This window comes from Scardinius erythrophthalmus (assembly GCF_964197995.2).
Source record: "Scardinius erythrophthalmus genome assembly, chromosome: 20".
Taxonomy (NCBI): Eukaryota; Metazoa; Chordata; class Actinopteri; order Cypriniformes; family Leuciscidae; genus Scardinius; species Scardinius erythrophthalmus.
Window position 1 is genome coordinate 27477717 of NC_138240.1, and position 23600 is coordinate 27501316.

The 23600-nt window shown below is 39.7% G+C and overlaps 1 protein-coding gene across 3 annotated transcripts in view; it reads right to left on the reverse strand.

The window, feature by feature from the left end:
- Positions 1–23600, reverse strand: part of grk5l (G protein-coupled receptor kinase 5 like) — a 64224-nt gene that overhangs the window by 10541 nt on the left and 30083 nt on the right. For all 3 annotated transcript variants that reach the window (XM_081348393.1, XM_081348392.1, XM_081348394.1), the window contains exons 2-10: positions 22649–22744; positions 21274–21386; positions 13834–13911; positions 13642–13739; positions 12292–12384; positions 11361–11424; positions 2347–2487; positions 1897–2087; positions 1753–1790 (exon numbers count right to left, since the gene is read on the reverse strand). In XM_081348393.1, coding sequence (XP_081204519.1) covers positions 1753–1790; positions 1897–2087; positions 2347–2487; positions 11361–11424; positions 12292–12384; positions 13642–13739; positions 13834–13911; positions 21274–21386; positions 22649–22744 — 912 coding nt within the window. The remainder of the gene's footprint in view (positions 1–1752; positions 1791–1896; positions 2088–2346; positions 2488–11360; positions 11425–12291; positions 12385–13641; positions 13740–13833; positions 13912–21273; positions 21387–22648; positions 22745–23600) is intronic.

The window sequence follows — 23600 nt, forward strand, 5'->3', positions numbered from 1 at the left end:
AGGTCAAACTCAATGAAAAATCGGAAATCGGAATCGACCTAGAAATTTATAATCGCTGCATCTCTAGTTAGGAGTTATAAATACTATTAAATTGTCTATCTAAATCTAAAACAAATTTCAAGAGAAATATTTAAATTTCTGTACTATTTCTGTTTAAGCCATTATGAAAATGTACAATGTTTGTGTATTTATATGAGTGTGTGTGTGTGTGTCTGTGTGTGTGTGTGTGTGTATGTATATATATATATATATATATATATATATATATATATATATATATATATATATATATATATATATATATATATATATATATATATATATATATATATATATATATATAAATAATGTATGTATGTATGTATGTAGGCTATGTGTGTTGAGGCACAGTGATGAACTCGGAAACTTAAAAATGGCACTTTATGACAAAAAGGTTGCCGACCCCTGGTGTAATGTGTCAAGTTCAAAGCTTCATAAAACAATAATTCCACAGTAAAAACTGCTTAAAATTTGGATTTCGTTAGACAACAGCTCTTCTATAATGGGATAATGTCCACTTTAACGCACCCTCTGATGCGGCCTAAATGCACAACTAGTAGGAATGATGGCGCAATAAGGCGACTCTGAATTTGTTTGCCCCATTTAAAACTTTAACGGTCCATAAAAAAACCCGGTAGCCTACAGAAATTTGTGCCAATATTTCGGTTTCCACTAGATCAATACCGGTATATGCTCTATTACTCCCAGTCGGATTTAACGCACCCTTACATATGGCTGAGAAATGCAGAATTTCTTCATTCATTTCTAACAGCTTGGTGCGAGCAATGCCATACACACAGGGTGCTTAAGGAAGCGTTGCGTCATTTAAAGGGGAGGTCCGCGCGTCAATAACGAAAAAGTAACTGGATTCAGCCTCGTATGCAATGAACTCTGATCGAATGCGTTATTCTCTACATTTCATTTCGACTTTTTTTCTCGAAACACAACGACTTTATTCTCGAAATTTAATGAGTTTATTCTCAAGATTGTATTACGAGTTTTTTTCTCGAAATTTAACGAGTTTTTTCTAGAAACACAGCGACTTTATTCTCGAAATGTAATGAGTTTATTCTCAAGATTGTATTTCGACTTTTTTCTCGAAATTTAACGAGTTTTTTCTCGAAACACAACGACTTTATTCTCGATATTTAATGAGTTTATTCTCAAGATTGTATTTTGACTTTTTTTCTCGAAATTTAACGAGTTTAATCTCGCATTATAATGACTTTAATCTCGAGATGGTTTTATTTTTTTATTATTGCTTGGCCCTAATCCTCTTCCGTAATATTCAATGTATTTATATATGCTTTATATTTATATATAATGTTATTTATTTATATATATATTGACATTGGGGGTTTTAATTAAAGATGTATTATTATGGCAAACTTAGTCCTCAAAATCAATCAAATAAATTATGGTATTTATCCATAAATAAATAAATAAATAAATATAAACCTGTTACAAATGCTACACATTTTTGTATGCATACTCTTTTTTTTTCTGTCTTTTATAATGAAGTCATGTTTAGTTCGAGCTTTTGTGTGAACTGATAAAAAACAAATAAACAAATAAACTATTTAGACAGAAGCCAGTTTCAGCCAGTATCGGTACATCCCTAGACCAAATCCCAGTACATCCCTAGACCAAATTCAATTTAATGCAATGTCATATTTAGCTCATCTGAATGAAAAACTGATCTTCTTGACTTACCGTTATCATCTAAAAGTATATTCTCTGGTTTTAAATCCCTAGAGTGAAAGAAAGCAAGACAAAAATGTCTCAACCATAGAATTTCATTATTATTTTATGAGGATGGGTGCATTTGAGGATGGTGACACGTTGGTTCCTGCCCACCTGTAGACGATAGACTCTCTGTGCAGGTGTTCTAGACCACAGCAGATCTCGGCCCCATAGAACTGCACACGCTCCTTCTCGAAGCCCGGGGTTCCCATGTTATAGATGTGAAATTTCAGATCACCACCATTCATTATGGTCAGCACCAGACACAGGGCATCTTTGGTCTCATACGCGTACGCTAAACTAACCTGCGAGAAAAGAGGATGCCGATTCTCAAAAATACATTCTTTCCCCCTTTTAAAAGTATACAAGCTGTTAGCAAGCCTTTATTGGACAAAATATTGGACAGAGACAGAGATGTACTGAGGAATAAAGATTTGAGGCTTTACTGCCTGGCCACTTGTGACTGGATCACCCAAGATGGATGTTTAAACCAGGTGTAAACATGGCCAGAGTAAAGAGAGGAAAAGAGATGAAAGAACAGAATAAATGAATGAATCCACTTACCACAAACCTGCTGTTGACCTTCTCCAGAATCTGTTTCTCATTTAGAGCCATGGCCTCCCCCTTTCTCTTCTTTATCCTTTTCTTCTCAAGCTTTTTACAAGCATACATTTTACCTGTGGCTCTCACCTGGCATGCACACACCTGGGAAGGGATGTACATATATTATCACCACATATACACACACACACACACACACACACACACACACACACAGACACACACAGACACACACACACACACACACACACACACACACACACACACACACACACACACACACACACACACACACACACGCACGCACGAGAAGTTACATGTTGCCTTAAGGTTGGGTCACAAGGTTTGGCGGGCAAGAAAATTGTGAGTTGTCCATTGTCAGTAGTGTGCACAGTTCACACAATTCACTTTAAAACCAAGAAGCTTTTGTTGGTCAAAGCGGTGAATTCGGATGACCAACTTGAACACGAGTGATATCTGTGTATAGGTAACTTATTCACCTTCACAAGAAACTTCTGCTCACACAGATTCCTATTAAAATGACTGGATTTTGCTTGTGAAATTTCGCAGAGCAACGTTAAACGTCACTGCACCATTACAAGACAGCATCTTAACTTGAAAGTGACTTTATAAATTGTTCCCTTTCGAAAGGGAACTCGCACTACGTCGATTAACGCATTGGGGAACGCCTCAGGCGTGACGGGTGCTCTTCAGGATCAGCAGGAGATGGCTGATGACAATCAGAAAGATTCTGAACCCTCTCAGCCACTCTGCCCGTTGTATGCTGAACTGGTGGATGTTATGGATCGCGTTAGGGGAGAGATCGCTCACGGTAGGCTTGACGATTGGTTTCTCCCCGGCCATAAACCACCAGCTCAGGTGAGCCTTCCATTCCTTCCCGATCTTCATACTGAGATCGAGAGGGCATGGAAGAACCCATATTCTGCCCATATCCTCCGACATCAGCGGGCTAGTTTCGCTAATGTTGAGAAGATAGGAGAACATAGGTATGTGTCAATGCCGCCCATTGACGAGACATTTGCGAACTATCTCGCGTCTGAGCGGGCATCGACACTGAGAGCTCCAACCCTGCCATCCAAACCTTTAAAGGAGAACTCCGGTCAATTTTAACATTGAGCTCATTTTTTTGTAAATTTGGAGTGCTGTCAGTACAGAGAGCAACGACAAAAATCGGTGTTGCCTACACCTTGTTATCCTCTTTTTAAAAATTGCTACCTGTTGACTTCAATGGGGCAAGTTTTAAAAGTGATGTTAATTCAGCCAGCGCTCATACCTGTATTTTCTTCCTGTTTTCGGTCGAAGTCCACAGTAATCGATTGTCGAGTTCACGCGCATAGGTTTAGTTACCTATGATCACACGCGTGAACTCGACAATCGACTACTTTGGACTTCGACCGAAAACAGGAAGAAAATACAGGTATGAGCGCTGGCTGAATTAACATCACTTTTATTAATATCTTTCACATCTACTGCAGTCAGATTCACCCGTGTTAACTCTAAAGGAATCACTCACATGGCTGGGCACTTGTAATGACACATCAAGGATGTTAAGAGGCTAAAAGCAGGTTTAAAACTTGCCCCATTGAAGTCAACAGGTAGCAATTTTTAAAAAGAGGATAACAAGGTGTAGGCAACACCGATTTTTGTCGTTGTTCTCTGTACTGACAGCACTGCAAATTTACAAAAAAATGAGCTCAATGTTAAAATTGACCGGAGTTCTCCTTTAAAAGCAACATCGCGTTTGAATGGCAGAGCATACACGGGTCAGGCCGGTGCTGCCCTACATACCATGGCGGTGTTGCAGACGTACCAGGCCGATCTGCAGGGGGATCTCAAACAGGGGGCAGGGATATCTCCTGAGGCGGTTGCTGAGCTGCATCGCACCACGGATATTGCTCTCCAGGCCACTAAGCAAACTGCTGCTGCGATCTGCTAGTCGATGGCGGCGATGGTGGCCACGGAGAGACATCTGTGGTTGAACCTGGCCGATATTGGGAAGAAAGAGAAGGGCTTTCTCCTTGATTCGCCAGTTTTGCCCTCCAAATTTAGGTGGTGGTTGGAAAGTTCAGAGAGGCGAAAGTTCAGAGAGGCGGACCTGCATACCGCTGAGATCCGCTTCCAAGCCCAGACAAGCGGGAGAGCCTGGCCCATCATGGTCCGAGGACTGTAGACAGGGCCAGACAGTCAACGTCATCTCTCGTGCGCCCCCTCCATGGAAGAGTAGGTTGCAGAAGAGGCGGGACTCCCGCAGAAGAGGTATCTGAGGGAGGTGATCCAGAACAAACGCACACAGTGTTGGTGATGGAACACCTCCCTTGAGGGCGTAATTATTTCTTAGCCCTCTCCTCTAATCCACGACTACCCAGGCACTTCTTACATCAGGCCTAAGGCCGGGCCCATGATGAGCGGAATACAATATTCTGATGGCCCGCTTTGGCTTGGTTAGTGAGAGTGCCTCTTTAAGGCATGTATTGGTGGTAGACCCCAGGTTCATAGAGAACTGTGTGGTGAGTCTGCACTTGTGTGGTGTACAGACCATTGTTCCCTGTGTAGAGTTATGGGGTCATGTCACTGGTATAAGGTAAGGTATAGTATTATTAGGGCCCTGAAGTCCCCCTGTTAAGTGGCTAGAACGATAGAGAGAAGCACCAGTTATATGAGCTTCATGTGTGAGTATGTGATGGCCTTCCCTTTTTGTGAATTCACAGGGTGTGCCACCGCTCATTCTAGATGTACACTATGTTAACAGCTAGGCTTCATCTCATTATGAGAGCATTTTGAGACCGCCACTCATTTCTACTGGAATTTTAGCAGAGTACTAAGTGGCAGAACGTCATTTAAAAAAAGATGGAAACGTTGAATCCTGCCGCTTGGTTTATTGTCTAAATACATCTGTTTTAGCACTCAGGCTATTAGCCACCGCAGGGTGGAGTAGTTTGTCTCCTCTCTTAAATAATAATAAAAATAATTATTAGAGAGTATATCGATTTCTTTCTGGAGACAGAGCTTCAGATAGATCTTATGTCCGGCCCACGGGGCCGTCTTACATTTTCCTGAGTACATCGCTCCCTTGAGCTCTGTTTGGGTTTTTCATACAGGCTTAGCGGTTTTTGCAGCCTCTCATAGGATAAATCTTTCCCTTGAGGCTGTTGCTCCTCCGAGCCTCAGGTAGATCTATGCTTATAGGCTGGCCCTCACAAGGGATAGTGGAGGCGGTCTGCTAAAGCATTTCTCCCTCTGGCCTTTCACTATGTGAGTTTAGGCTGTTTTAGCATCCCTAGATGACAGCCTCCTCCCAATAGGGAGTTGTTTGGCCAAGACCCGCCCCCTTCTCTGCATTCGGGGGTAAGAAGAGTAATGTAGGTTGGTGTAGAGGCATGATTGATAAAGACCTAGGGTTAGGCCTCCAATAAGGCCTCCCCCAGTACAATGGGTCTTTTGGGGCAGGGTTAGGCCATCTTTCGCTCTGTGGAGAGATTGTTTTTGGTTTGCCCCACCATGCAGAGCTAGCATATGGACTTGGGCCTCCAGAGTAGGCTCCACTCAGCTCGCTGAGCCACTGCTCAAGCGATGGGTTGAAGGTGGCTGGCTTGAAAGCAAGTCCCACTCCCCTAGGCTGGGCGCAGAAAAATTTCTGTCACCTGTAAAGTCGCACCCTGTTAAAATCTCTGGGGCAGGTGGTTGGTACTCCCCTGCTGATACAGGGTAGTTCTGAGTACTCCACTCTCAGCTCTGTATTATTCTACCTCACACCACTATGGCTCGGGTCGAGTGGAAAGTTCTAACCTTCACTTCATTTTGGTTTTCGAAGTCAGTCCCTTGAAGACAGAGCATTGCCATGAGCTGACGCCCATGCGTATAAGATGGTAGGCCCCTCAATCTGGGGCCTCCATTGAGGCAGAGTGGCGTATGTTGTACTCCCCTTGCTTAAAGGGTGTTGCGTTTTTGCTGCCATGGGCAATGTGGTTTGGTACCAGGATACTGTAGGCGCTGTGTAAACAGCTTATCTGCCAACGAAGGCTGAGCTGTCAAGTAGTCGGCCTCACTAGGCCTCCTTGATGGGCAGCCCCCAAAAAGGGCTCTTTAGGCCAGCTTGCCTCAAGTGGTTGGCCTTAGTAGTTCGGGCAGTAGACTCACTGACGGGTAGTAGGCCCGTCCTCCTTTCTCCTTTCCTTTCTCCTTTCCTCGGAAGAAAGTCCCAACATTGTGGGACATATATTAAAGCTGCGACCAGGTAGCCAGCCTCAAGAGGCCTCCTGTGGGTGGCCCCAATATTTGAGTTGGTGTAGTATGGTTCCCAACAGTGTTGTGTTTGTAGCAGAATAGACTTGCTATGAGCTAGTAGGCCCCTACCAGGCCTCCCTGAAAGCGAATCACCAGCAGTATGGGTAGTTGACTGACAGCACTGGCGTGCCTCAGGCCGAGTAGGCCTCTCATGAGTTTTCGAGTGACGGGGTACACAGCCAGCAGATAGGGTGCTTGGCTGTTAAATTCACTGGCCAATCAGACAATTGGCTTCAGTGGGTCTCTCTGGAGGCGAGCCCCGATCATGATCAGCCAAATAAGATTTGCCACTGTATGGTTGGCCGTTTAGGCCTCCCAGAAGGCAAACCCCCAACAGCGTGGGTAGTTTTTGCCAGCTAGTAAGACCACTATCAGGCGGTTTGCCTTTTCAATTTACCATGAAGCAGTCGCCAACCTTACTGGTCCATGGCAGTCAGTTTCTTACCTAAGAAAACTTTCGGGAAGCCGTCCTCAACAGACCGCTCCGAGACTGAGCCCCAGGACTGGGCAGCTGGCCTTAGCAGGCCACAACCAGTTTTCTAGCTTGCTATCAGGTGGTAGGCCTCTCCAGGCCTCCCTGAAGGTGAGTTCCCACATATGGGCAACCGGACAGCTAGCCTGACTGGCTATAAGGTAGTAGGCCTCACCAGGCCTCCCTGAAGGAGAGTTCCCAGGTATGGGCACTAGGTAGCCAGCCTACTGGTTATCAGGTAGTAGGCCTCAGCGATTCCCAGCGATACTGGGTTCTGGCAGCTAGTGGGCACTGGCTATCAGTTCAGCTGGCCTTAGCAGGCAGCTTTTTAAGGCGAGCTTGCACCCTAGCACGATTAAAGTGTTCACTTTCTGCTACTGGTACCCTCTCTCGGAATCTCTTTTTTAGCCAACAGCCTGGTTTGCCTACCTTGCAGGCCATGTGCTCCCCTCACTAAGGGTCATTATGAGTACTCTGCCACCTAAGTCTGGTCAGACGGCCGTAGGCCTCTCGTGAGGCCTCCCAGTTAGATCAGTCCTTAGGCCTTTTCAGGCCTCCTCAGTGCTTTGAAACATAAGCGCTGGGTAGATCTGTGGATCGAACAGAGAAACTCCCCTTGCTGGCAAGGGTTGTAAGCACTTTTCTGAGTCATGCTCTCCTGGATATCCCGTCTCTGAGTGGTTCACTGTCAGCTTCGCAGTCCCTCGGGCTGGATGCCTTATCTAGAGGCAAGTGTCCAGAGGCTCTGTCTTCAGACAGACAGGAAGTTGGCCAGACTGAAATGTCCAATGTAAGTGACACCAGCTCAGGCCTTCCTGGTGGCATTTCGGGTGAGTGTGTTCCCCTGAATAGTGATTGGCTGGCGCTCCTTTGGGTTCCCTAGCCACATTCACTAGAAAGGACCCCTTCTAATTTGAAGCTGTGGTCCTAGGCCCTTGAGCAGACCAAGGTAGGCCTTTCATTAAACAAAGTTTATGGAGGTTTTCCTGTGAAACGTATAGCTTGGGCTATGACCGTAGGGAATGCTGTCACTGGCAGCCCAGTGTGACCTGAGGGTGAGTGGTTCTGGCATTTCTGGCAGTTGTCACTGCCAATGGGCACGCACTCCCCTTAGAATGGCGGTGTGGGTATATTGTTCCCCAATGCATCAATCTACGCAGTGCGAGTTTCCTTTCGAAAGGGAAAGTCTCAGGTTACGACTGTAACCTTTGTTCCCTGAGAACAGGGAACGAGACACTGCGTCTTTCTGCCATGCCTCGGGGCAAGCCTGCCAAACAGTCCCTTCAGACGAAAGGTGATTGTCCTGTTTGCAAGGCGCCCTTTTATACTTCTGGGTTGCACGTTAATGAAGTCAGCGGCTGTCGTCAGTCAATGTGATTGCCGTGATTTGATAGTGATTTCAGACATCTGTAACGCCTGAAGCGTTCCCCAATGCATTAATCAACGCAGTGTCTCGTTCCCTGTTTTCAGGGAACAAAGGTTACAGTCGTAACCTGAGACGTTACACTATTGACAATAGAACTTTTTTTAGCTAGCATATGGACTTGGGCCTCCAGAGTAGGCTCCACTCAGCTCGCTGAGCCACTGCTCAAGCGATGGGTTGAAGGTGGTTGGCTTGAAAGCAAGTCCCACTCCCCTAGGCTGGGTGCAGAAAAATTTCTGTCACCTGTAAAGTCGCACCCTGTTAAATTCTCTGGGGCAGGTGGTTGGTACTCCCCTGCTGATACAGGGCAGTTATGAGTACTCCACTCTCAGCTCTGTATTATTCTACCTCACACCACTATGGCTCGGGTCGAGTGGAAAGTTCTAACCTTCACTTCATTTTGGTTTTCGAAGTACGCTCCCTTGAAGACAGAGCATTGCCATGAGCTGACACCCATGCGTATAGATGGTAGGCCCCTCAATCTGGGACCTTCATTGAGGCAGAGTGGCGTATGTTGTACTCCCCTTGCTTAAAGGGTGTTTCGTTTTTGCTGCCATGGGAAATGTGGTTTGGTACCAGGATACTGTAGGCGCTGTGTAAACAGCTTATCTGCCAATGAAGGCTGAGCTTAGCTTGGCCTTAGTAGTTCGGGCAGTAGACTCACTGACGGGTAGTAGGCCTTAACAGGCCTCCTCGGAAGAAAGTCCCAACGTTGTGGGACATACATTAAAGCTGCGACCAGGTAGCCAGCCTCAAGAGGCCTCCTGTGGGTGGCCCCAATATTTGAGTTGGTGTAGTATGGTTCCCAACGGTGTTGTGTTTGTAGCAGAATAGACTTGCTATGAGCTAGTAGGCCCCTACCAGGCCTCCCTGAAAGCGAATCACCAGCAGTATGGGTAGTCGGCTGACAGCACTGGCGTACCTCAGGCCGAGTAGGCCTCTCATGAGTTCTGAGGCGTTCCCCAATGCATTAATCGACGCAGTGTCTCGTTCCCTGTTTTCAGGGAACAAAGGTTACAGTCGTAACCTGAGACGTTACACTATTGACAATAGAACTTGTCACGAAATGTCACTAATTTGACTGCACCTCTTCATAGGCAGCAACTCACAAATAATGCTCTTTATGTGAGTTAGACAGCACACTTGACTCAAAACTGATTCCTAAAGAGTTTGATGTTTGCATGTGTGGCTAAGGTGATAGCAACAACTGAATCAACAATTTTGGTTATTGAGTGGATTACAATGATAAAATCATCAACTATTCTGGGACTACCTGTGATGAGGATACATGCACTGCTTCGCTGTTTGGCCAAAATTAGACCTCAATTTGATCTCAAAAGGCAGTATGGTGTATTATTTCGATATTTCGAAACTGCCTTTGCTGAGCACACTTGTAATGCCCAAAATTACTGTCTAGGTCAGTGTTTCCCAACCACTGTGCCGCGACAGGTTGTAAGGTGTACCATGGAAAATGATCAAGTTCCAAAAAATACATAAAAATAAATGCTACAAATAAGAATATACTGTTGCTGTTGGGTGGAAACCTCTTATCTCTATATTTGGTCATTTGTTTTTTTATCTTTTTAACAAATGCATGTCATTGGTCATCCTTTACGTGGGTTTTACAAATAGTTAACCAAGAAAAACATTTAAAAGAGGTTGTGACTAAGCCTTGTAACTGATGCGTTGTCTTACATTAAACCAGTTGTCACCATATTCCGCTGAAATGACACCGATTGTGTGTGATGCAATTCTTTGTAATGATTTGCATGTTATTACTTTTTGTTTAGTTTTTGGTGATAACTCTTACACCCACTCTGATGTTTGCTTGAGGCATTTTTTGTCAAAGCTAACATGCAGTATTATAGACACAGACACGGTAAGCTAGGCTGAGTTTACTTTTTCCCGATGAGGGAAGGGGGTGACTCGTGAGAGGGCCAAGTTTCGAGAGTCACAGTTCACTACTGATATAAATACATTTAGACAACTTAGATTAGTGATTGCTATCAGGATGTGTAGAGACTTTCAACCAGAATAACACAAATTGTTCCTGGAACAAATCACCTACCTCGCCTTTAAAGAGTGGAGAATAGTCAAGTCTGGTATTTGCTGTCTAGTTGAAGCAAATATACAGTTAAATATCCTGTGCATAGTGCTTCATTTTTTATATCATTAGATTGCATTAAAATGTTTTCAACAAGAAAAACTGAGTGCCCAACCCATATAGCTACAATAAACCTTATAACCTGTAAGTTGTTGAAAACAGATACAGCTGACAATATATTTCTGTCATTCGCTGGTCAAAAACCTCGTAACTCCATTTGAGTGATCTTCATAAAATGTTAAAATTATAATGACACGTACAAGTGTCTGACCATATATAAAGCCACAATACCAACTTGACAACACAGTGTTTAAAAAATATGAGGTTTCCACCTGACAGGGACAATATGTAAATTTGTTGTATTATTATCATACAACAACATCATAGCTACCTATATGACCTTATTGTGTCCCTACTTGACTTAAACTCAATTTTCACTTTAATTGTGAGTACTACTTTTAATATTATATTCAGTTGTAATATGGCATTTAAAGTAATGCATTTTTATACAATTTTTTTTATATTTTAGTGCTTAGTGGTGTGTCGTGGGATTATTTACAAATCAAAATTGCCGTTGCAAAAAAAAAAGAAGAAAAAATAAGAGTTGCGAAATACTGATCTAATGTAGGCAGCTCACTAGTTTTTTATACAGAGCAACTGAGGAAATATTCAGTACACACAGTACAGGTCATCACTTTTTACAATACTCTTACCTCTCCAAAGCCTCCTTTCCCCAGAACTCTATACTGCCGAAATGTGTCTTTTGTGATAGACTGTCTGGAAACGAAACCACAAAATCTGATATCAAATCAGTGCAGACAGGAACCTGACATTTTAACATTCAGATCCATTAACAAAGCTAGGTGGAGCACAAGCTACATTACAAGTTATACACAACATTACAATTATAAAACACAGTCAATAAGAAACACATTTCCCACCTCATCTATGAAAAAAAGCCTTCACAGAATTGTGTTTGCAGAAAAAGAAAAAAAAATGAGAAGGAACACTTTTTGGTAAGACTTTAATTTAGGGTCCAGTTCTTACTATTAATTAGTTGCTTATTAGCATGCATATTAATAGGATATTGGACGTTTATTAGTTCTTATAAAGCACATATTAATGCCTTGTTCTGCATGACCACATTCTACGTCCTTAATCCTACCCAATACCTAAACTTCACTACTACCTAACTATTAATAAGCAGGAATTAGGAGTTTATTGAGGCAAAAATCATAATTAATAGTTAATTAATAGAGAGAATTGGACCCTAATCTAAAGTGTGACCAATGGTTCATAACTTTTTTTATGGGCCACTTAAATGTAAAATTGTTCAAAACAGTTTATATCTAGCATAGGCTTGGACACTGCAAAGTAACTTGAACGTTTCATGACCCAAAACATGACTGTTTGCTTTCATTTGTTGAGCTGTTAACAATTACACTAACAAATAATTTAAACGGATTAGTGTCTGTACTGCCATAACAGCTGAATATGATTTAGCCAAATGAAACAAAAGCAGGATGTCTAGATTAAGCAGGGCAAAGAACTTCCTCCAGCAAACTAAAAGAATGAAATACACAACTTTTAAGTAGATTAAAAAGGTAAAAGACAGAGGAAAGGGAGATAAAGCGTGTAACCAACCTTTCCAGCATTTTCCATTGGAGGAAGCGGTCGAAGTACATGCTGTTCTGATAGTCAGAGAATGGAGCACCACTTAAGTAGTCATGAAGAGTTCTGTGAGATTTAAAACAGCATGGAGACTGTTAGACCATAAGCAGCACTGTTAGTGCAGTTGACTTACTGTACTTTAGCTGAACAATGACACTATTTTCTTTTTGCATCATTGAATCATGTTCCTGTTTTCACTGTAAAACTGCTTAGAAACAATCTGTATTGTATAAAGTGCTATATAAATAAAGTTGACTTGACTTGTACACAAGACAAAATATGCAACGGTTCCAGAAGTATAATGTTTGCTTCTTTAGGGACAAAAATGCGTTAAATGATTAATATCTCAGAAAAAAACTACATAACACTTAATTCTGCATACTGTCGTTTCTATATAGTATTCAATATTAGGTTTACGTTTAAAATAGTACAGTATGTGAAAGGTGCCCAGATTGCATACAATTTTCAGAGGATTTTTTGAAGTATTTTGGGCTAAATTTGCCCTAAATGATTGTTGCAGCCTGTTCCAATTATGGCAATGCTTACTACATACTATACATTTCTTACTCAAAATCATACTGAACCCAAACTTTTTAACCGTAGGGTATTAGTTAAAAAGTTTGGGGTCAGTACGATTTTGAGTAAGAAATTAATATTTTTACTAAGCAAGAACACTGAATCAAAAGTTACAGTAAAGACTTTTACAATGCTACAAAAGGTTTCCATTTCAACTAAATCCTGTTCTTTTTAACTTTCTATTCATCAAGGAATCCTGAAAAAAAATAAAATGCATCATGGTTTCCACAAAAAATATTAAGCAGTACGACTGTTTTCAACATTGATAATAATAAGAAATGTTTCTGCGAATTTCTGATTTTGACACTGAAGACTGGAGTAAATATACAGCTTTGCCATCTCAGGAATTAATTACATTTTAAAACGTAGTAAAGTAGAAAACATTTATTTTCAATTGTAATAGTACTTCATAATATTGTTGTTTTAGTTGTATTGTCGATCAAATAAATGCAGCCTTGGTGAGAATTAGTAATGTCTAAAAGGTAGTGTACTTCCCATCACTGGAAAAGAACATATTTTAGCACATAGTGCAAGTACACAAACTAATATTAAACCATAGTAAAATCTTTACTTAAAAAATAAAAAAGTATTTATTTATATAACAGTTCATCAAAATAACTTTAATACAAATTTAAAAACACCACAATAAATGTGTAACAAGAACGGTTGGTTAAAGTATTTGAATTTGCTTAGGTTTAAGAGCAACAGAAGTCCAGGTGTTTACAAGCGTATTTGCATTTGTCTTACTGGCGACAGTCACTGAAGATCTCCTTGCAGGGGCTCAGTTCTAGATTTTCTCTGCAACTTTCAGCAAGACTTTCAGCAACATCCACACACTCAGAGGACTGTCAGAGAAACAACATGCTCTGATTACTGATGCCCACTGGGACATTCAATATCCAAAATGAACACACACAGTAAAGTTAAACCAAATCACACCTGCTTGGTGAGAAACTTCTTGATGATCTCATCTCCTCGACTCTTCCTCTTTTCATCTGGTGCCACCTCGTAGTCCTCCTAAATGACCAGATACAAACAAATTACTACAAGTTTTAACTGAACATTGAGACAAACAAGGTATAACATAATCCAAAATATAAATGACACCTTATGACACAATGCACTTAATTTAGAAATGTATGAAATAGTAACCAGCCTCAGAAGCCAGTCTGATTTATATTGCACATAAAATGTCAAATTGCAGTTTCTGGGAGTTAGGGAGAACAGGTTTTTAAATCAGTCGTCCACTGAGAAACAAAATTTGGTTTACAAGTTCCCAGCCCTTCCTGAGTTCCCATGGTTCATACCATGCAAGGGATAGGTCACCCAAAAAAGAAAATTATGTCATCATTTACTCACCCTCAAGTTGTTCCTTTATGAATTTACTTCGTCTGCTGAACACAAAAGGTGATATTTTGAAGAATGTCAGTAACCATACAGTTAATGGGCCCCATTGACTTCCATAGTGTGGAAATAAAAATACTATGGGAGCCCATCAACTGTGGTTACCGACATTCTTCAAAATATTTTCTTTTCTGCTTCACAGAATAAAGAAAGTCAAAAAGGTTTGGAACAGCTAGTAAATGATGAGAATAAATGTAATTGGCAATCAGTTGTACTTGTTGACTAAAGCTAAAAAAAAAAAAAATCTATTACAATTTGTTTCAAATAAAGCAACAGTAAAATACATTTTAGATGAAATACTTCAACTTATTTTCATTTTGGTTAGTTGCCACCAAGACAACATTTCTCATTTCTGTTAAAGTTTAAGTACTAAAATTCCTAAAGCTAAAACTGAATTAAAACTGAAACTGCAGAAACCCGATTTTTCAGGGGTATCCAATACAAAATGCTGTGCCATTATTTCTTTTCACACCACTCTATTATTTTTGTATAATCTATTTCAGAACACAAAGCATGTAAAAACAACTGTGGTAAGTCAAATTATAATGCCGGCGAAACAATCTCTTCCTGTCTAAGGAGGTTTTTATGGTCATTATTAGCTGCAACATGGACCAGACTTTACTGTATGTATTAGTCAAAGTTCTAGTCACATGAGACTAATGTGGATCAGACTTTTTGCGAAACTCACAAATCTTGAGCCTAATGAAACAGAGACAGACAGAAAGTATTAAGTGAACTCATATCACTTGTTCAACACTGGAAAAAAGAAACTACATCCAGTGACTTCACGATTACTGATGGTATCCATTTCTATATGCTGAATGAGGAAGAGGCATCATGTAATTGAGTCTGCGAGTGATTACACAATGAATGAGCTCCACAGTCTGGCACGTACTTTCCCTAAGGGCCAGAGATGTGCCTGTGTGTGTGTGTGTGTGTGTTAGGGGGGTAATACTTGATGACACCCTAATCAACACTCTCTCCAGCCCTCGTGCTCTGTGGATCCCATTACGCAAGACTCTCCATGACCACCTGCCCCCTCTCGGTTCCATCCCGAATGATGTAAACACATACACACAAGATCTCCCGCCCACAACGAAGCATATGTACCCACAAATAGGTTTTCGCACAAATCACGTGTCTGCACCCGCGTCACAGCCCGGCTGTAGAGTATGAAAAGCACATACACATATGCTTCGCGACCGCACACACATGCTTCATGAAGCCCACCATGTGTGACTTCAGGTTGCTTGGTAACCAGCCAGTCAACACGGCAGGATTCCATAAGGTCCTGGAGCGCCACAGCACGGCCCAGCAGCGTCACTAAATACATTGAACGTCATTACATAGTGGGGGATTTGTGTGTGTGTGTGTGTGTGTGTGTGTGTGTGTGTGTGTGTGTGTGTGTGTGTGCATACTGTGCCTCGACACATACAGAATGATTTCCATTCCCCTTAACACATTTGGCAAATCATCCATTGGAAGATTGCCGTGAGTAGTGGAGGAAAAGAATGTTACATGGAATGTTCAGAGTTCAATAGAAGTCAAGTTCTTTTGAAATAATTTCAACTAGTCCCTAAGTTAAAGGGATGGCTTCCATTGACCATATTTGATGAGCTCCATGTATGTGCATTGATCAAAGTTTATTTAAGAATTAAATCTGTTCATCATATAAAGAGATCATGTCTTCAAATCTAGATCAAACTGCTTAATTCATATAGATTACATTTATGATGTCTATGACTTTTTGAAGTGTAAACGTTTTGGTGGAATGGACTTACAATAGAGAGACAGAAATCTTTTGTGTTTCAAGGATGAAATAAAGTCTTAAAGGGGTCATATAATGCCATTTTTGTACAAGCTAATATGATTCTTTAGGGTCTAAATTAAAAGTTTGTAATATACTTTAATTAAAAATTCTCATTAGTATTGTAAGAAAACACTCATTTTACCTGGTCAAAAACAGCTGTTTTCAGCACTCCGTTCAAGTGCATGTGTCTTTAAATGATAGAGCTTTGCTCACCCCGCCCCTCTGTTCTGTGTGTACACCGTTTGTAACACAATAACCATAACGCATTGTTCATTATAAACGTGGGATTATGAACTATATTGAGAACATCGTACATAGAAAACATGCCGTAATGTACCTGAGTGTAAAAATAGCTGCATTCATCTGGAAGCGTGCAAGCGATTTGCAAATATTAATATAAAGCTTAATAAAATGTTACACTCACTTCAGTTCTTCTGGAGGTGCAGCAGGAACATGAAGTTGGTACCAATCCTTTTTTCAGAACAGCTTTTAGCAAAACCAGCTTTATATTGACCCTCGTTTATAAAGCAGTCTGGTGAAATGATTCGCGCAAACATGAAAGCATGGACGTTGATCGTGGGGAATATTCCCTTCGAAAACAAACTCAGCCACTGCGTCTTCAGCGGTTCGGATTTAGGAACATCAAAATGACTGCTGTGTTCGTTATTACACCAAAGAACTGAACACCACAACCGCTTAGACGCCATTCTGCTCATAGACAGTGCTCCAGCTATCAACAATGCCGGTCCGCGCGGGCTATGATTGACAGCTTGCTCACGAGCGAGGGCGGGGCTGTGTTGAAACGCTACTGTCAATCAACATTAGTGGGAGGGGCAAACAGCTTGATTTGAGCCAGGGGGAAACATAAAAGAAGATTTTAAAAAAACTACTGGATGGATTTTTATCATTTTATGATTGTTGTGTACAGGCACTGCCAACACACATTTCAGTACAATCAACTTGTAAAAGTGCATGTACCATTATATGACCCCTTTAAAGTCCCCCTGTAGTCAATATTTTTGTCCCTTAAAACTCATCTTTAAATCACCAAAATTTAAAACATATTTAAAAGTTTTTTCCTTGAAAAAAATGATTCATAAAATAGCTTGAACTCTACACCCTTGCCTCATTTAGTATACACGTTTCTATGAATATGCAAATTAAACCCGCCTCCACTCACTCACACCAGCTCAGAGATCCACTCGTTGACATCACACGTTGACCTGATTGGTTACAAGGTAGTTTGTGACGTCAGAAACACCAACGATTTCAAACTGCGTTTTTCAGACTGTCTTTGGTTCACTGCAGTTTTAAGCAGAAAATACTCAGCAATGGTGATGACATGAATTTACACAATCACTCATCTCTCCGACAGCAATCACATATATTGTTTGTGTTACAGGGCTTAAATTCCGCAGTGGGATTGTGCGTATTGCGCATAATTTTACTCATTCCTGCAGAATTTGTGCTCACACCCAAAGTGGTCACCAGCTCTCAGTACTAAATTGAGTTCTTTTTCGCTGCTTATTGCACTTAAACAGTCAAACACACAAAATAATGTCAAAATGCAAGTCTTGAGTCTTGGCAAGTCTTGAGTCTTGGTAAGTTGAGAACGTAAACAGTTGAGAAAGAAACGGATGTGTAACAGTATAATGGATCCGTGCGTCAGGTCTTAAAGTTACAGCAGCCTAATATACCTGCTGCCAAATGATGAGATAATATTAAAAATATCTATATATAGCAGTTTTCCCCCATGGTATCGATGACAAAATTGTGACCAGTAAAAGTTAATGTCAAGCCCTGCTAGTGGCTATACTTGTAAAACAATGTTTATTGTCATGTTTATTCCCTGGCTCCATGTACTTCCATTGTAAGCACTTTACTGGAACAGTAATTTTTGCTGGGTACGTGCCAATGTTATTTTTTGCAGTTATCCTACCACAAATGCTGTTGATTGAAGTTAATCTGTACCGAACCCAGAAAACATATTTTTATACTGACATGTTTTTATATTTTATGCTGCTGTAGATGATAGTCACATTAGGGAAAGGGACACTGCTTTATTTCAACTTTCTCTGCCATCTTTTAAATGGGAAATGATGGAATTTGAAGGGGAATTTGCTATGCCTGCATGTTAAAGGTCACCGCATGGAAAAAGGCAGCAAATACAAACACTCGAGATCTCACAAACACACATGTTGGGTTTCCATGATGTATGGGGACTTTCCATGGACAATGATTTTTATACTGTACAAACTGTATATTCTATCCCCTAACAGAGAGAGAGAGAGAGAGAGAGTGGTTTGAGAATAGACCTACATCAGCGGGTCTGAATGGTACAGTAGAGCTACCAGGCTAAAACAAATGGCGGGCTGCCTCTGACACAGAGGAACTGGGCCAATCTGATGTGTGAGATAACATCGGACTATTCCGCCTCCACCGAGATGGAAAAACAAAACCCGGACCAAGAAGGTCAGCTGCATACACATTTCATTTGTCTTTGTGTACACTCAGACCTAAATAATGTGTGAGGAGGTTTCTCACAATAAAGTTCTTGCGCTTCTTTCCTTCTGTCACACACACAGAGATCTCACAAAGAGTAGACACAGACAGTGCCGTCTAACTCGCCACAACAATTGAGATCCCGCTACTTTCTGACGTCAGAGCAGGCCTCAAAACCCCCCCGGGCTCTTTCCTTATGGTGGCTCACACAAATACGCAGATGCACATTTGCTGCCGGCAGAACATATGCGGACATACATCAAACACATTCAAGTATTTTCAGTTCAATGCATCTCTGTGTTTACATTCAATTCGTTATTCAAAGCTGAATCCAGAACTCATTTTGATGCATGCCAGGTCATAAAGGGCACTTTTTCTTCTTCTTCTTGACTTTAGAATACAGTTTAATTGGGTGAATCTCACAAAGCCAAGAGAATGCAGAGTATTTCACTCTATAAATCAAAACGCATATTGGAAAAAAAAACAAAAAAAAACAAAGACAATGAACTTTTTAGGAGCATTGGGACTTTTTAGGAGCACTCGCACTATTTTCATGAGAATTAGTTGAACTTGACCCTGATTCTCCTTACCATAATGTGTCTGGGTGCTTTATTTTTGAGTTTGCTTATAATTCTTTTCATTACTTCCCATGATCTCAGTGTAATGCAGTAATGCAAGTTATTCTGTTCTCATACAATGATTTTTTAAATTAAAATCAGCATACTACAATACATGTAAATACATATAAAAAAATGTAGATGATATACATTACTGTTAAAAAAAATGGGGTCAGTAAAATTTTTGTGAGAGTAAAGACATTTATTACGTTAAAAAATAGTTATATTACAAACATATGCTGTTATTTAAACCTACAATTAATCAAAGACTCCAGAAAAACATTAAACAGCACAACCATTCTCAACATAAGAGCATAAGAGACTTCTTTCAAAACATAAAAAAAAAAAATGTTACAGACCCTAAAATTTTGAATGATAGTGTTTATTTTATTTTTTGCCATTACAGTAATAATAATTGTGAGGTTCTATTTTATTTCTAATAAATTTTATTTACTTCCACATTAAGATGGTTTAAAATGAGTTAAATGGCATCTTTTACTAGTACTATGAATGAAGGGCAGTATCACTGATATTAATACTGAAAGCTCATTGCTTCTGCCTAAATGAATACATGATGTTATCTAAATGCATGATTGTATTATCTTAGAACTGTGCATTTCTGACATCATTACTTTTATATACTTCTGATAACGGATTACTCGAACATTTAATGTAGAAACTTGCATTTCCTGCAAAGCAGTTTTGAAATGACGTACAGTAAAAAAGCGCTATACAAATAAAAGTGGAATGAAATTTAAATGAAATGCAGGGAAGGAGAGCAGAGCCATTTTTGTAATGGATACTTTTGTGGGAAAACAGCTTATTTAATGAATCAACAGCCTATTGGCTAATGTTTAACAAGTTTGCTATTAAACATTTGTTTTGGATTGATCTATTTTTAGAGTTTACATAGGAAAAATGCTGTTTTATAAGAGAAGTCACAGACAATTTTGAAACATGTAGGATTCAGTTTACGACACATCTCAATTTCTATGGTATCCGCAGTGATTGACTGTCGCACAACTTGAAAGATATTCAATGACAACAAGGCTGTAATGTGATTGGTTATCAAAGCACACGTGATCCTAGTCAGCCATTACACTTTCTCCAATGGTAGAGCCACTTATTTAAGTACTTATACTTATTTTGAATAAATAATTACTTCGCGACCCCTAAAAAAAGTAAGTTCTATGTAGTATGAATGTAATCCGGACTACATTTGCCATGTTGTCATTGTCATGTGACCTACTATCACTTTACTATCCCATGAGGCCACAGGACAGGATTTATGAATGGCAAAGTGTCCATCGTATGCATACTTCAGAATCTCGCCTGGAAGTAGTAGGTCTTCCGGGTGCTTTTTGCATAATCTTTATGAGTACAGGGTATTTTGACTTTTTTTTGTCACATACTGTTTTTCGCCTACTATATTGTAGGGAAGCACGTATGTATGATTGTATGATGATTTTATGTTTAGGACATTTGTTTTTTCATTTGACTTTCAGACATTTGCACGAGTCTCTATAACACATCAGTAAAGCTTCCGCTATTCGGTTATACGGCGACACGGCACAAAGGGTTTTTGTTAAAAAAGAGGAGGGCGAAAGTTCCAAGATGAACACCTTTTCCATGTCCTAAAAAACACAAATATGCTGCCCCATGTTTTATGATGGTGACTTCCTGTCATGGGTTCAGGTTCCTGGGGTTCAGACTGTTTGGGGTCTATAGTGGTGTTAGAGACCAGACAATGGCCTCATTCAGTGACCAGATGCTGGTACTGATATTTTGGGCTTTATTCCATGCTAGGCAAGCTAGTCTTGTGGGAGGCCTGTTGTCCAGGCCAGTGGAACATTGGTGGAGGGGTTAACAAGAATCCTGAGAGAGTTTGAGCAGGCAAGAGATTTTGAGAGAAGATGAACTGCTTAAAAGAACCAGCAATTAGTGACTTAAAGCTGTTTTGATGATCTTAAACTAATTCTGTTTTCATTAGAACATAAAGCAGGTGCATTGAGCGTTGGAGACGTGTGTATGTGTGCCTTGACATACCATGGCATCCAGAAGTTGGATGCATCGCTGCATCTCCGGTCGGGTCTCACAGTAAAGGCGGAACAGAAGTCTCCCGATGGGCTGCTTCTCACACAGGCTGAAGTAGTCCCGCTCTAAGACACCAAAGAAAAGGGAAACTTTACAAAAATGTGCTTTGGTGGCATCATGGTACAGTGATTGATGGTGACTCTCATAAAAGATGACATTTTGTCCATACAATGAAAGCTAGCAGGGTCCAGTGTTGTTTTGAACACTGTTGACTTTAATTGCATGGACAAAACCGTTAATAATACTACATGCAGAAGAAGTCATACAGGTTTGGAACAATCTGAGGGTAAGTAAATTACATCATTTTATTTTCATTATTGAGTGAATTGTTAAGACAATAAGTAAGTATTGGAAACATCACACATGGACACCGCAGACCACTTTTTCTGCCAGCATTTGCATGTTAGTGTCAGCATCTAGCTAAATTAATTACTTACTAATTAACATTTCACAATACTTAACTTTATACATTAATAATTCTGATTTATAATATACACAACAGTTTAAAAGTTTGGGATCAGTTATATTTTTGTTTTTGAAAGAAATTAATACCTTTATTCAGCAAGGATGCATTCAATTGATCAAAAGTGACAGTAAAGGCATTTCTAATGTTACAAAAGATTTCCATTTCAAATAAATGCTGTTCTTTTGAACTTTCTATTTATCAAAGAATCCTGAAAAAATGTATCATGGTTTACACAAAAATATTATGCAGCACAACTGTTTTCAACATTGATTATAATCAGAATTTGTTTTTTTGAACAGCAAATCAGCATGTTAGAACGATTTCTGAAGGATCATGTGACACTGAAGACTGGAGTAATAATGCTGAAAATTCAGCTTTGGCATCACATGAATATATCACAATTTTCGAACAGAAAACCGTTCTTCTAAATTGTAATAATATTTCACAATTTTTAAAAATGTGAAAACTAAGTCTTGAATTGGTTGTTACTGTTAAACAATTGAAAATGTTGATGGATGACAGTCACTCCTCCTCATCTGTAGCTCAAGAAATTGTGCACAATATTAGATCAAAAACATGCAAGGTTGATTATTTTGCAAATCTACTGGGACAAGTATGACATCCAGGCACTTTTGACATACTACTGGAATCTGAGACGCACCAATGCTTATCTCACATACTATTTCTCAGATCTGGGATTCAGACAATGACAATGTAAACTCAGAGATGACTAAACAATGCTGAACTGCAAAATGACATCACCGTTAGGGAAATTTGGCCAGGAGAACACCACAGCTGACAAGGAGCATGACAATAACAGGAAGTTCATGAACAAGACAAAGCTGAGTGTTGATACTTTACCGATGGTTTTGCTCAATTCTGTGCACTGACTGATATGAGGAAAACGAAGAATCTCCCTCCATTTTTTACTTCTTCCTTTCCGTTTTCCTCCTCCACCTAGATAGGGGAAAAAAAAGACAAAAATGGTCATTAAAAAATTCTAATCAACATCAATGTAAACAAAGAAAAACAACCTTTAAATTATTAACCATATAAAGCCTGCTGTACCATATTTGATATGCAAGTTATTTCTAAGGCCTTTAAATTATCAACATGATCAAAACTTTGCTGAAAAACCTGTTGTTCACAATCATCTTCATGCCTTCTGCCCTCTGATTGATAGTTCATACTTTTTTAGCAGGTAAAAGGTCTTTTTGTATAATTGTAAAAATGTCCCCCTTCAAGTCATGGTTCACGTGTCTTTGTAGAGAAATATTTATTGATTTTTTTATATATATATATATATATATATATATATATATATATATATATATATATATATATATATATATATATATATTTTTTTTTTTTTTTTTTTATTAATATTTCAGGATTAACATTTACTAGACAGATGCAACTTACAGTAGGTTTACTCTATTCATATATACATTTTAACATGACTTTTAAATTTTTTTTTTAAATGTTTCGATCAAATATGATCAGGATTTTGAGGAAGGTTTATTTGAACATCTCTCAGTCATCATTGTATTGCACTGCATTATATGTTTTGCACCCACTATTAAAACTACTGAGCTTTGATCACAAGACTAAACATTTAAATATCATTTTAATAAGACATAAATATCAGTCACTCTATCTCTGAATTATACGTATAAATATATGATATATTTTGATATATAATAGTCTACTATAAACAGCTATCAGACAGCTATTACAAGCTATCATAAGTTTATCATAATGTTTGGCCATATATAAATAACATCTGGAACAAATTGCATATCACCTATTTCAT